The 13,262-nt window shown below is 47.3% G+C and overlaps 1 protein-coding gene across 1 annotated transcript in view; it reads right to left on the bottom strand.

Moving 5' to 3' along the window:
• Window positions 1-3,480, bottom strand: part of RGS7BP (regulator of G protein signaling 7 binding protein) — a 153,747-nt gene extending 150,267 nt beyond the window's left edge. The window contains exon 1 of the mRNA XM_068249729.1: window positions 2,917-3,480. Within this exon, the coding sequence (XP_068105830.1) occupies window positions 2,917-3,069 (153 nt within the window). The 5' untranslated portion in view covers window positions 3,070-3,480. The remainder of the gene's footprint in view (window positions 1-2,916) is intronic.
• Window positions 3,481-13,262: the final 9,782 nt, after the last annotated feature.

Genomic DNA, 13,262 nt, shown 5'->3' with positions numbered 1-13,262 from the left:
TTTTTTTTGTGTATCAGGAACCGTAAAGTACGCGACCTTACTGCTGATAATAACTGATGCTACCTAGGATTTCAATTAGAAATGAATTATTGGAAGCACAGCGGTGGTTGTGGGCTGTATGTAGTGGCAATGCAGCAACAATTCACACCAGGAGGGGGGTGAAGGGGCGATTTCTACGGGGAGTCGAGGAAAACAGATTAGACAACGGCACTAAACAGGTCATTACAGCTAATGACAAATGTATACAGTGTAACGTCTCTGTGGAGTGTTCTTGTGATAAAACAATCTCTCGAAAAATATACTGTCTTATGAAAACAAGATATTACAGTATGTCTGGACGATCACAGGATTACCTCACACACAGGTTTTGATTGTACCAGCTTGCTGGCTGTCTCCGAGGAGACCAGGATGTTTGACAGCATTATGGTACCCATGATACAACAAAACTTTACTAAACATGGCATCATATTGTAGCTTGTATCGTAAGATCTCCAGCCCATGCATGCGTAAAAATTCATATGTCTGATAAAATGGATTACATTTACCTAGACAAATAGCAATGCCTATTATTATTATTATTTATATAGCACCATCTTCCTCAGCGCTGTACAGAGTATACTGTCTTGTCACTGAAAGGGATACTGTAGGGGGGTCGGGGGAAAATGAGTTGAACTTACCCGGGGCTTCTAATGGTCCCCCGCAGGCATCCTGTGCCCGCGTAGCTGCTCACCGATGCTCCGGCCCCGCCTCCGGTTCACTTCTGTAATTTCTGACTTTAAAGTCAGAAAACCCCTGCGCCTGCGTTGCCGTGTCCTCGCTTCCCCTGATGTCACCAGGAGCGTACTGCACAGGTACAGACCATACTGGGCTTGTGCTATACACTCCTGGTGACATCAGCGGGAACGAGGACACGGCAACGCAGGCGCAGGGGTTTTCTGACTTTAAAGTCAGAAATTACAGAAGTGAGCCAGAGGCGGGGCCGGAGCATCGGTGAGCGGCTACGCGGGCACAGGATGCCTGCGGGGGACCATTAGAAGCCCCGGGTAAGTTCAACTCATTTCCCCCCGACCCCCCTACAGTATCCCTTTAAAGGACAACTGTAGGGAGAATTATATGGAGGCTTCCATATTTATTTCTGTTTAAACAATACCAGTTGCCTGGCAGTCCTGCTGATCTATTTGGCGGCAGTAGTGTCTGAATAACACCAGAAACAAGCATGCAGCTAATCTTGTCAGATCTGACAATAATGTCAGAAACATCTGATATGCTGCATGCTTGTTCAGGGTATATGGCTAAAAATATTAGAGGCAGAGGATCAGAAGGAGAGCCAGGTAACCGGTATTGCTTAAAAGGAAATACATATGGCAGCCTCCATATACCTCTTGCTTCAGCTGTCCTTTAGCTGTCCCTCAGAGGGGCTCACAATCCAATGTCTATATCATGTAGTGTATGTATCCTATCATATTCTAGGGCCAATTTTTAAGAGGGAGCCAATTAGCTGGGATGTAGGAGGAAACCAGAGTACCCAGAGGAAACCCACACAGGGAGGGCATACAAACTCCATGCATATAGTGCCCTGCTGGGGTTTGAACCAGGGACCCAACACAGGAAGGTGAGTGTGCTAACCACTATGCACCGTACCGCCCACACAAGATGAAGGCCCATTCATGTCTAGGCATACATTCAACTGGGGGCATGTGTCCCTAATCCTCATTAACTACTTTCCTAGTTAAAAGATTCATAGGATCCACTCAAATGAACGGTGAAGCTGCTTCCTGCACAAGCAGCTCAGGCAGGAGCAGTTCACTATGCTAGCAACACGAAAACATGCAAGCCAACTGTGCTGATGCAATGAATGGGTTAACCACTGTGCAACTGTTCTCGTCTCAACTGGCTGCCCCTTTCTGCAATAACAGTGAGCACTACCCTGACGCCCAGCTGTAAGTTCTGCGAGAGAGACACATCTATGGGAGCTGGAGACGCTGGAATGGTGTAATGCGATTATTTCATTACACACCAGTGCCTGCAATGTTCAGTGCCTATTTATACTTGCAGGTGTCCATAGTATGAAAAGCCAGGGATGTAGAAGAGAAGAGAGGGGGAGGAGGGGGGGAAGTCTGGATTGCAATCAGTTCTATAGCATAGGCAGCAAGTGGTAATGTGTGATGTGGTTACACTGCAGCCTGTTAACAACAGTAGGGAGGGTGTTACAAGGAAACTGGCATCCCTGTATCCCCACATTGGAAAAAGCAGCTTGTGTGCAGGTGCTAGCATCCCTGACTTTACCTGATCAGTGTGCTCAGTCCTGTGTACTGGCCATAGAGACGTTCCTGAGGGTGAGCATGCAAGGATGCCACTTGCTATGGGCAGACAGCCCTGCAGAGGGGGAGATACACATCTGTATGGGATGCTGGGCTGCAGGCGCTGCGATGACATCTCTGTAGGGGTGATAATCTAGTAGTCATAGTCGGTAGCACTCTTGCCTTGCAGCGCTAGGTCCCTGGTTTGAATCCCAGCCATGGAGTTTGTATGTTGTCTGTGTGTTTCCTCCAGTCACTCCGGTTTCCTCTTACATCCCAAAAAACATTCAGATAAGTTAATTGGCTTCCCCCAAATTGGCCCTAGACTCTGCTAGACATAGGGATTAGATTGTGAGACCCTCTGAGCCACAGTCAAGTGACAAGACTATATACTCTGTACAGTGCTGCAGAAGATGTCAGTGCTATATAAATACATTATAATATTAATAAAAGGTGTCATTAACCTGGGAGTTTTTCAAAAATAGTGCAGGTGCACGTGATGCGAATATAGACAAGCTGGCTGGGAATGGGGTGGGAGTGGCACTAAAGCAAAACATAAAAATAAACCAATCTATGTAGATATGATCTATATATTTATATGTCTTTTTCTACCCACCATTTTGCAGTGGTCCAGGGTTCTCTGGGGCCCGAGGGCGCACTCTGCGCTCCCCCTGCGATCAGGGTCTCTGGGAAGAGATTTGTTGCCGATTTGGAAGATAGATCCTTGTGACCTGGGGCGATTTTTGCGCCCATTCGGTGCAGAACTCATGCATACACATCCACCAAGCAACGCCAAGGCGAGATGGGAGGGAGAGCCAGGCTCAGCAGCAGCAGAGGCTCTGCTCACAGGCTCAGCCGGTAACCTTCAGCCAGAAGGAGGAGAGCTGGGGCGCCTTGCTGCATAGCTCCGCTGCTCATCGCTGCTGCTGCTGGCACACACACAGGCTTTCCTCTGCAGATCGATCGCAAGAACAGCCGTGGCTGCCAGCTGAGAGTTGCCATTCACTCCTCATAAGTCCCTGCGGATTAGCCGCTGCAGCATCCTCCCAGCCGTCCTGTGATCGGGGCTTATTATCGGGTATTAGATGGCCTCTCTAGGATCTGGCCCGCCTGGACCACTCTGACTGCTCTCTCTCTCTATTCCTTCCAGATCCTCTGAGATGCTTGCTGGGGACTGAGAAAGAGGTTGGGAATCTGGCAAGACTGACGTGGTTAGCATCACAGCACATTGATAGGACGGGAATACTAATGTGATCTATCCATCCACCCCCTACTGTTTATATACTTATCCAATCAAACGCTCAAGAACATCAATGGGAATATTACTTCATACGGTTTCTATTATTAGACGGCCAAAAAAAAAAGTGTCTTTAGAATAGAACGGTCAGTCTCATAGGGGCTGATTCACAACGATTTTCTGTTGAATCATCTCACCTTACTTATTAACTCACAATTTATCTCTCCTTATTTGACTTAACTCATGATTTATCTCTCCTTAACGGGCTTAACGATGGTTTATTTCTCCTTATTTGACTTAAAGGACCCCCAAAGCGAAAAGCTTCCTTTTCTTACCTGGAGCTTCTTCCAGATCCTAGAAGTCATTTGGGTCCCTCACCGCAGCTCCGTTCCTCTCCAGTGTCCGGGTGTCCGCCTGTAAGGATTGCCGACCCGTCAGTGGGTCAGGGCTTCTGCACATGTGAACACGCCCACATCATCGGGCGTGCACTGTGCATCATCGGGCGTGCACTGTGCAGTCGGTGATGCTTACAGGCAGGCAGCAGGTCACCTAGGAGGACCAGAGCTGCAGCGAGGATCCCAAATGACTTTTAGGGACTGAAAGAAGCCCCAGGTAAGTAAACAAAGATTTAGCTCTTTGCCTCAGGAGTCCTTTAACTCATGATTTATCTCTCCTCTTGGCCCATATGCAATTCATATTTTCACCTGAGTTTTCTCCTAGGTGATAATTTTAAACTTGTCGATAAAATGCTTTTTAAGCCACCAGAAAGCAAGAAAATACTCTAAATAATTTTGATAGTACTTTTTTACCAACTGTTTGGTACTTTTTTAGTTGAAAATTGCTGAAAAGTTATTTTAAATCGAAGATGAAAAATTAACTCCTAGGAGAAAGCTTAGGTGAAAAGGTGAATTGCATATGGCCCCTTATCTGTTAATCTCATGAATTATGTCTTCTTATTTGTTTATTTCATGCATTAGCTCTCCTTACAGTTAAGGTGAAAAATAAAGCATGGGGTTTACTGTCATGCCTCCCATGAGGGTTAGATGACATCTCTAGGATCTGGCCGCCTGGACCACTCTGACTGCGCTCGCTCTCTCTTCTTCCAGATCCTCTGAGATGCTTGCTGGGGGCTGAGAAAGAGGTTGGGCATATGGCAAGACTGACGTGGTTAGCATCAAAGCGCATTGATAGGAAAGGAATACTAATGTGATCTATCCACCCACCCCCTACTGTTTATATACTTATTCAATCAAACGCTCAAGAACATCAATGGGAATATTACTTCATATGGTTTCTATTATAAGACAGCCCCCCCCCCCCCCAAAAAAAAGAGGGTCTTTAGAATAGTACACGCAGCTACATAGGGGCTGATTCACACTCACACTTTATCTCTCCTTAACTGCCTTAGCACATTGTTTATCTCTCCTTATTTGACTTAACTCCTCCATCAATGCAGCCACAGCAGGCCAGTCACTGCCGCTCCACCATTCATGCGGCCACAGCAGGCCTTTCTCTGCCGCTCCACCATCCATGCGGTCACAACAGGCCGGTCTCTGCTGCTCCTCCATCCATGCGGCCACAGCAGGCCAGTGTCTGCCACTCCTCCATCCATGTGGCCACAGCAAGCCAGTGTCTGCCACTCCTCCATCCATGTGGCCACAGCAGGCCAGTCTCTGCTGCTCCTCAATCCATGCAGCCACAGCAAGTCAGTCTCTGGCGCTCCTCCATGCATGCGGCCACAGCAGGCCAGTCTCTGCTGCTCCTCAATCCATACGGCCACAACAGGCCAGTCTCTGCTGTTCCTCCCAAATATAAATATCCAATGGGCTCGCACACTGTTAGATACCAAATCCAGTTTATTCGATTACGTGACACACCATTGCAAAAACCAACAAATCGTTTCGGGGCCCCTCAGGGTCCCCTTTGTCAAGGTAACAGTACAGAATGGTAACGATAATCAATCCATGCGGCCACAGCAGGCCAGTCTCTGCTGCTCCTCCATCCATACGGCCACAGCAGGCCAGTCTCTGCTGCTCCTCCATCAACGTGGCCACAGCAGGCCAGTCTCTGCTGCTCCTCCATCCATACGGCCATAGCAGGCCAGTCTCTGCTGCTCCTCCATCCATACGGCCACAGCAGGCCAGTCTGTGCCGCTCCTTCATTCATGCAGCCACAGCAGGCCAGTCTATGCCACTCCTTCATCCATGTGGCCACAGCAGGTCAGTCTCTGCTGCTCCTCCATCCATGCGGCCACAGCAGGCCAGTCTCTGCCACTCCTCCATCAATGTGGCCACAGCAGGCCAGTCTCTGCCGCTCCTCCATCAATGTGGCCACAGCAGGCCAGTCTCTGCCGCTCCTCCATCCATGCAGCCACAGCAGGCCAGTCTCTGTCGCTGCTCAATCCATGCGGCCATAGTAAGCCAGTCTCTGCTGCTCCTCCATTTATGCGGCCACAGCAGGCCAGTCTATGCCCCTCCTTCATTCATGTGGCCACAGCAGGCCAGTCTCGGCTGCTTCTCCATCCATGCGGCCACAGCAGGCCAGTCTATGCCGCTTCTTCATTCATGTGGCCACAGCAGGCCCTGTCAGACCCTCACAAACCATCATAATACTTTGCACAATAAGGGAAAGAGGCGCCTTGATTTGAATAAAAGCTTTTAAAGCCAGTTTAAAAACGAAAAAGAAAAATTAGGTATCTTACCTCAATGACGAAATCTCTGTAAACTTACAAAAGATTTTTATTTGAGCACAGGCAACACGTTTCGTGGGTCTGAGCCTGCTTCCTCAGGCCGATACAGTGCCTAGAACAGCAGGAAGAGTTCCTCAATAATATACATACATATACATATTTCATAAAAAATTATAAAAATAATAACGGTCAGAGTACATATATAAATGAATACATAGCGTAACATGATTTAATTTGGCAGATTTATCCATGCCCTAATAGTTGATTCCATGCTGTGCATATGCAAACGCATATGTATGCGCACGCACACACACACCAAAGAGATCACACTACTGTGTTTCATATCTAAGAGCAAACTTGATAAATATATATATATTTATATATATACTGTACAGTATAAAGACTCTGTACGAAACCTTGGGGCAGGGCCGGATTTACCATAAGGCACACTAGGCACGTGCCTACAGGCGCCTGATTGGCCAAGGGGCGGGTTTAATTCATGTCCCTTTAAGATGGGAAGTCAGAAAAATCTACACTAATGCCAGCGCCGCCCGCCCGCCTCCTTCTCTTTGTATCACGCCGCCCGCCCGCCTCCTTCTCTTTGTATCACTGTAGTTGCGGCCGCAACTACAGTGAGGGGCGGGCAGCTAGTGACACACACATTCAATCCTTACTGTCGCTCTCCCCGCCCACCGGCAGCCGTAAACATGCCTGCACGCAGCGCTGCAACTTGACAGCAGCTGCTGCGTGTATAGGCGGCGGGGGGCGGCGCGATTGTCTGTCTCTGCTGCTGCCCGCTGGAGCCTTCTCCTGAGGCTCTGACTGATAAACCACGTGGGCAGCGGCATGATCCGGACCCGACCGGTGAAATTATCCTGCCTGCGCCGGTGTGATCAGGGGGACAGAGCGGAGGACAACTCGTGCAGGTGCAGCACAGGTAAGAAGAAGCTCCGCCCCACCGACGCCTCTCTTGTCCATTAAGGCAGGCAGCCGCTCGGCATGTGTTGTGAAGTGACAGGCGGGGAGGAGGCTGAGGAAACATCCCTGTAGGTAGGACTCGGGAGATAGCCCTGCACTGTCTCAGTCTGTCTGTAGTTACAACTCCGCCCCGCCCCCTGTATATACAATCTGGGTCTTGAAGCTGTCTGCACACGTGTGTGACAGACAGAGACAGCAGTATGGTGAAGTAACTTTATTTTTATTTTTTTTTACTGCTACCTGCTTTTATGTGGGGAGGGGGGGGGGATTAGGGTGGAGCCCCGAGGGTGTCTGTGACCGTTAGTGGTATGGGGGGGGGGGGGCGGGTTTGGATACCATCCTGATCCTTTGTGTCTGTTAGTGCTATTGGGGGTGGGGGTCTGTGTGTTTATTGGGGGGGAGGATACCATCCTTTCTGTGCCTCAGTGTGTGTGTTGGTGGTGTGGGGTTATGGGTGGGAGGAGAAGTCTGTGTGTTGGTGGGGGGGGGGGGGGGAGAGAAGAGTCTAATGCTGGGTATACACGGGTCGACCGGCGGCTCGATTAGCCGCCGGATCGACTCCCGCCGTGTCCCCGCAGGCGCTTCCTTATCTTCCGCTCGATTCCCCGCTATTGTCCGCCCGCGGGGATCGAGCCGGGAATCGATCCGGCGGGTCATCGGACCTGTCGGAAATTATCAATCGAGCCATCAGCGGCTCAATTGATAAAAAAGTAAATAAAAACAACTGTGTATGCTCGGCATAAGTCTGTGTGTTGCTTGGTTGGGTGGGTTTATGTGGGGTGGGGGAGAGATAAGGGTCTATCACCCTGATTCATGAAGCTGTGGAGCTACATGATAGCAGCCAAGCTAAAATCAGGGCTGCACGCTACGCGCAGTCGTGCTGTATAACGTGCCTTCCTTAGTTACTCGCCCTGTTTATATAGTAATGCGCGCTCCTAGGTGTTGTACTTCACTAACGCAGCCACTACTATGTTTAATTAACATCGAAGTATGAAGTATCGCAACCACTTCACAGCACCCTGGAACGTGCATTGCTATGTCAACAGGGCGCGTAACTAAGGAAGGCCGCTACACAGCACGACCGCCAATAGCATGCAGCCCAGTATATAGCTTGTGCTGCTGTCATGTAGCTCATGCTGCTATAGCAGCGCAGCTTCATGAATCAAGTCCTATGTCTGCACATTGGTGGTGTGGGTTTATTGGGGGGGAAGGGTTTGTGTCTGTGTGTTAGTGGTGTGGTGTGGGTCAATATTGTAAGGCTTTTTTCAAACTACAAACATTTATACTTACCTAGGTTAAAGCCACGATTGGGCTTAGTCGCTCACCATTGCACGTGTGTGAGTCGGCCACAGTTTCGCATGAGTAGTAGTCCCAAACTACTGGACTGGATAGTGAAGGAACGGACAGGACCAGGAGGACGCAATGGAGCCCGTGGCCTGCCAAGGGCTGGAGGAAGCCCCATGTATATATAAATGCTTGTCGTTAGAAATTCTAAATTTTTCCTTTAATGTGTACCCCCATAAATCATGTCATTTGAAGGAAACCAGAGACGATATATGCTGCAGATTTTATACTTACCCGGGGCTTACTTCATCCCCATAAGCACGTCCGAGTCCCTCCCGCGGTCTGCTGTTCAGCCGCAATCAGCACCGTTAAAGGGTGGAGGAGGTATAGAGGCTGCCTTATTTATTTCCTTTTAATCAATACCAGTTGCCTGGCAGCCCTGCTGGTCTATTTCTCTGCAGTAGTATCTGAATAACACCAGAAACAAGCATGCAGCTAGTCTTGTCAGATCTGACTTTAAAGTCTGAAACACCTGATCTGCTGCATACTTGTTCAGGGGCTGTGGCTAATAGTATTAGAGGCAGAGGAACATCAGGGCTGCCAGGCAACTGGTATTGCTTAAAAGGAAATAAATATGGCAGCCTCCGTATACCTCTTACTTCAGTTCCTCTTTAACTGGCTCAGTCGCATCACTCGGGGTCTTCTGCGCATACCGGGGCTGATTGTGTGAACAGCAGACCCCGGGAGGACAGCAAGGGACGTGCTTATGGGACTGGAGGAAGCCCCAGGTAAGTATCAAATCTGCAGTATAAATCCTCTCTGGTTTCCTTTGAATGGCATGGTTTATGGGGTGTGGGGGTATAGAATTATTATTGTCCAGGCCACAGTCTGCCTGGGGGGGAGGGTATTACCTAGGCCAGGGTCTGCTTAGGACCAGTGATCTAGGGAAGAAGGAGGGTCCCACAGGAAGTGAGCTTTATGAGAGAGGGGTTCTTGTCTAGGCTGCAAGCAGACAGGGTGGCACACAAAGGACTGACCCTGCTACCTGCCATTAGCATGTGTTTACGAGCAGACGCTGGCTGGCCCCCATGTTGATTGTGCCCTCTCTAGCTTTATTAAAGCCTGTGTCGCCTATCTTTGCTGCTGTATGGGTAACGCTCTCATACACAAATTAAGGCGACACAGGCTTCAATAAAGCGGGAGAGGACACACACAGTTGGGATAGAGCAAGAGGTGCATATGGACAGTCCAGCTAGTGTTTTCCTGGATATTTGCACTCATGACAGGCAGCTGGGCCGGTCTTTTGTGCACCACCCTGTACTGTATAAAGGCAAGGGAAGGGGTTGTTGTCTAGGCCACAGTAAAATTTGCATCAACTGACCATCCATATTGCCTACCACCACCTTCCTATCACTAGAATCTACCTATCTCTAAAATCTACTTATTATTACCTGCCTGTGATTAGAAACTATTTGTCACAATTTATGTGTATTTAGTAACATTTCCTTGTGATTTGTATTATTTTCTGCTTGTTGGTAATATTGGCCTATATTTGGTAAATTATGTGTGTCATTAGTAATATTTACATATTGTTGGTATTCTTTACTTGTTTTTGGTAATACCTGTATTACTTTGTGTGATTTTTTATTTGATAAGAAAAGGGGTGTGGTCTGGGCGTGGTCTATATGGATGGGCGGGGTTTAGGGCGCCAGAACTTCTGTGCCTATAGGCTCCTGAGCTGTAAATCCGGCCCTGCCTTGGGGTGATCCTGGATGGAAATCTAAAACTCAAACAGCAGATATCAGCTGTCGTCAAGTCTTCCTTCTTCCATCTAAGAAATATAGCTAAAATCAAACACCTTATCCCAGCTGAAGACCTACCTGCCCTGGTTCACGCATTTGTATCCTCCCGCCTAGACTACTGCAATGCCCTGTTCATCGGATCTACAGATAAGTTTCTGCGCCCCTTATAGCTAGTACAGAATGCTGCAGCCAGACTCCTAGCCAATGCCCCCCGCAGCTCACACATCACCCCAGTACTGCAAACTCTTCACTGGTTGCCAGTAAAATGGAGAATCAATTTTAAGATCTGCCTGCTGACATTCAAGGCTCTACACCACATGGGACCCAAATACATAGCGGATCTATTGGAACTTTATGCCCCTCCACGCACCCTCCGCTCTGCCAACAAGATGAAGCTGGTTATTCCCAGGATACACTTAACATTTGGTGCTCGGGCCTTTTCCTATGCAGCCCCTACTCTATGGAACTCTCTTCCACAATCAGTACGAGAGGCTCCTTCTCTGGACAGCTTTAAAAAAAAGGCTAAAAACTCACCTCTTTTCCCGAGCCTTTGAGACTGCATAATGCAGGGTCACAGCGCTTTGAGTCCCCAGGGAGAAAAGCGCTATATAAATATTATTGTTATTGTTATATATGGAAAAAATATTTAGCAAATATGATATCCGTATGGAAAAAAGTAGGAAAACATGTTTTTATTGAATATTGTGTCAGGGTTTTATACCGCTTTAAATGTCCCTTTAACTTCTACTTTTTTCTCATCTATTTGCAGATGGTTCATTAGAGCAGATGACATAACTTTATTTTTTATGTTACGGTAAGCAGTAGACCAGCTTTGGCACTTTCTTGTTTGACATTCATAACTAGGCTCTTTAATTCTTCCTCAGGCTCTGTTCCCACCTGTAGCCGAATCATGCGTGGCCAGCAGGAACAGACAGTGTAGTGTCTGCTCCAATGGTCTGCCATGGTCCAGCTGGAGCCCAGGGGGGAAGCGTTGTCCCGATAGGCTATATGGGGGAATGCATTTACCTGTCCAGGATTATCGTGGACTGCACAGAAGAACGGTCTGTTTACCACAGCAGATCCCATGGATCCGTTGCTGTGTGAGAAGTGCAAATGGCTCCTACTTACAAAATAGAAGCAGTTCATTGTCCCTTTAGCAATGAGGGGAGAATGGACACAAAATGTCAGTTCTCTGCTCTAGTGGGAACACAGCCTTAGCCATACGAGTGGTTTCATCAGCATTTCTCTCATTGTTAATATTCTTGCCCGCTATTTTAATTCCAGCATGTGACTCATCCAAACCAGCTTTCTGCATTACATGTTCAGCATACAAAATATCTCACAACTTTTTGAGATAAGAAAGAGGGACACTTAAGCCACACCTCTGCCACACCCCTAGTCACACATGCATAAAGATTTCAAAAGAATAATATGGTGTTTTATAATATAAACCACACTGATCATTTCTATCCTGATTCATTTACCTTCATATTAACATTTGGAAATAAGAAATATATAAATTTAAAGGATGGGAATAAAGTTTAGAGTCAATAAACACATTTTACAGCAAAATCTTATATTTACATAGATCTGTACATCAGTCCTGAAAGAGGGACAAATGAGGAAGAAAGAGGGACAGGGTCCCCAAAGAGGGGCCGTCCCTCCAAAAGAGGGGCAGTTGGGAGCTGTGATACAAGTGAAATAAATAAGGAGACAATATGCAACCTTGTTGCACTCATTTATTAATTGTGAATCAGTCTGTTATTCCATACTCTGTTCTAACTGTCGGTTCTTGGTTTTCATATAGATTCCCCAAAAGGCAGATGAGGTGGCCTGGTATCCCCATTTCCATGAGAATCTGCCACAGTCTGTTATAATCAACACATCAAGATAGACTCTGGCTACTGCCGGTCAATCAAGCTGAAGTTGAAGGGAAACACCTGGGAAAACAGATATTTTGAACTTCAACTTTCAGGGCTGGAACTCACTAGAGCGCTTTTTTGAGCGTTTAGGGATCGCTTTAAATCGCTAGCGCTTTCCCTAAATGCTCTGCCAATGTAAAAAAAGGTGATAAATTCCACAGTAGCGTTTGCGATTAGCAAAATCGCAATTGCAGGACATGCAGCATTTTTGGAACATTTGCGCTTCAATGTAAAGTATTGAAGCGCTGGCAAATCGCTCATTATTATTATTATTATTATTAAGTATTTATATAGCGCCGACATATTACGCAGCGCTGTACAGTGTATATATATATATATCTTGTCACTAACTGTCCCTCAAAGGAGCTCACAATCTAATCCCTACCATTGCCATATGTCTATATTATGTAGTGTAAGTACTGTAGTCTAGGGCCAATTTTTTTAGGGGGAGCCAATTAACTTATCCGTATGTTTTTGGAATGTGGGAGGAAACCGGAGTGCCCGAAGGAAACCCACGCAGACACGGAGAGAACATACAAACTCTTTGCAGATAGTGCCCTGGCTGGGATTCGAACCAGGGACCCAGCGCTGCAAGGCGAGAAAGCTAACCACTACGCCACCGTGCTGCTCATGAATCGCTACACATACTAATAGCGAAGATCCCATATGGATCAAGTCGTCAAGGTTTGATTACGTTATTCCTCAAATTGTTAAGAGAATTCTAAAGTTCAAAGCTCCACAGGAAGTGCCCATCCTGAGAGATAACACGCCATGGGACAGATGGGTACAGGTTTTGACACAAGATCACACTTTGTTACAAAGGTTAAACGAACAGAACACTAAACTAGAGGTGATATTTTACCATGATCAATGAGATCTTAAAGAGGTTGAACACAAATACAATAAGGTGAGTTCCAGTCTGACCTGGTGGAAAAGGTTTCTGGTGTTGTTCCAGGGACACTCTGACTGGGCCTTCGCAGTTCAACACTTTTTTCTTCACCCACTGGTCGTAATGATGGGGATTACAATCATAGGCATTATTACACAGGT

The sequence above is a fragment of the Hyperolius riggenbachi genome, chromosome 1, assembly GCF_040937935.1.
Source record: "Hyperolius riggenbachi isolate aHypRig1 chromosome 1, aHypRig1.pri, whole genome shotgun sequence".
NCBI lineage: Eukaryota > Metazoa > Chordata > Amphibia > Anura > Hyperoliidae > Hyperolius > Hyperolius riggenbachi.
The sequence above is the reverse complement of the archived record's forward strand: the minus strand, read 5'-3'. Positions and strand labels throughout refer to the sequence as shown.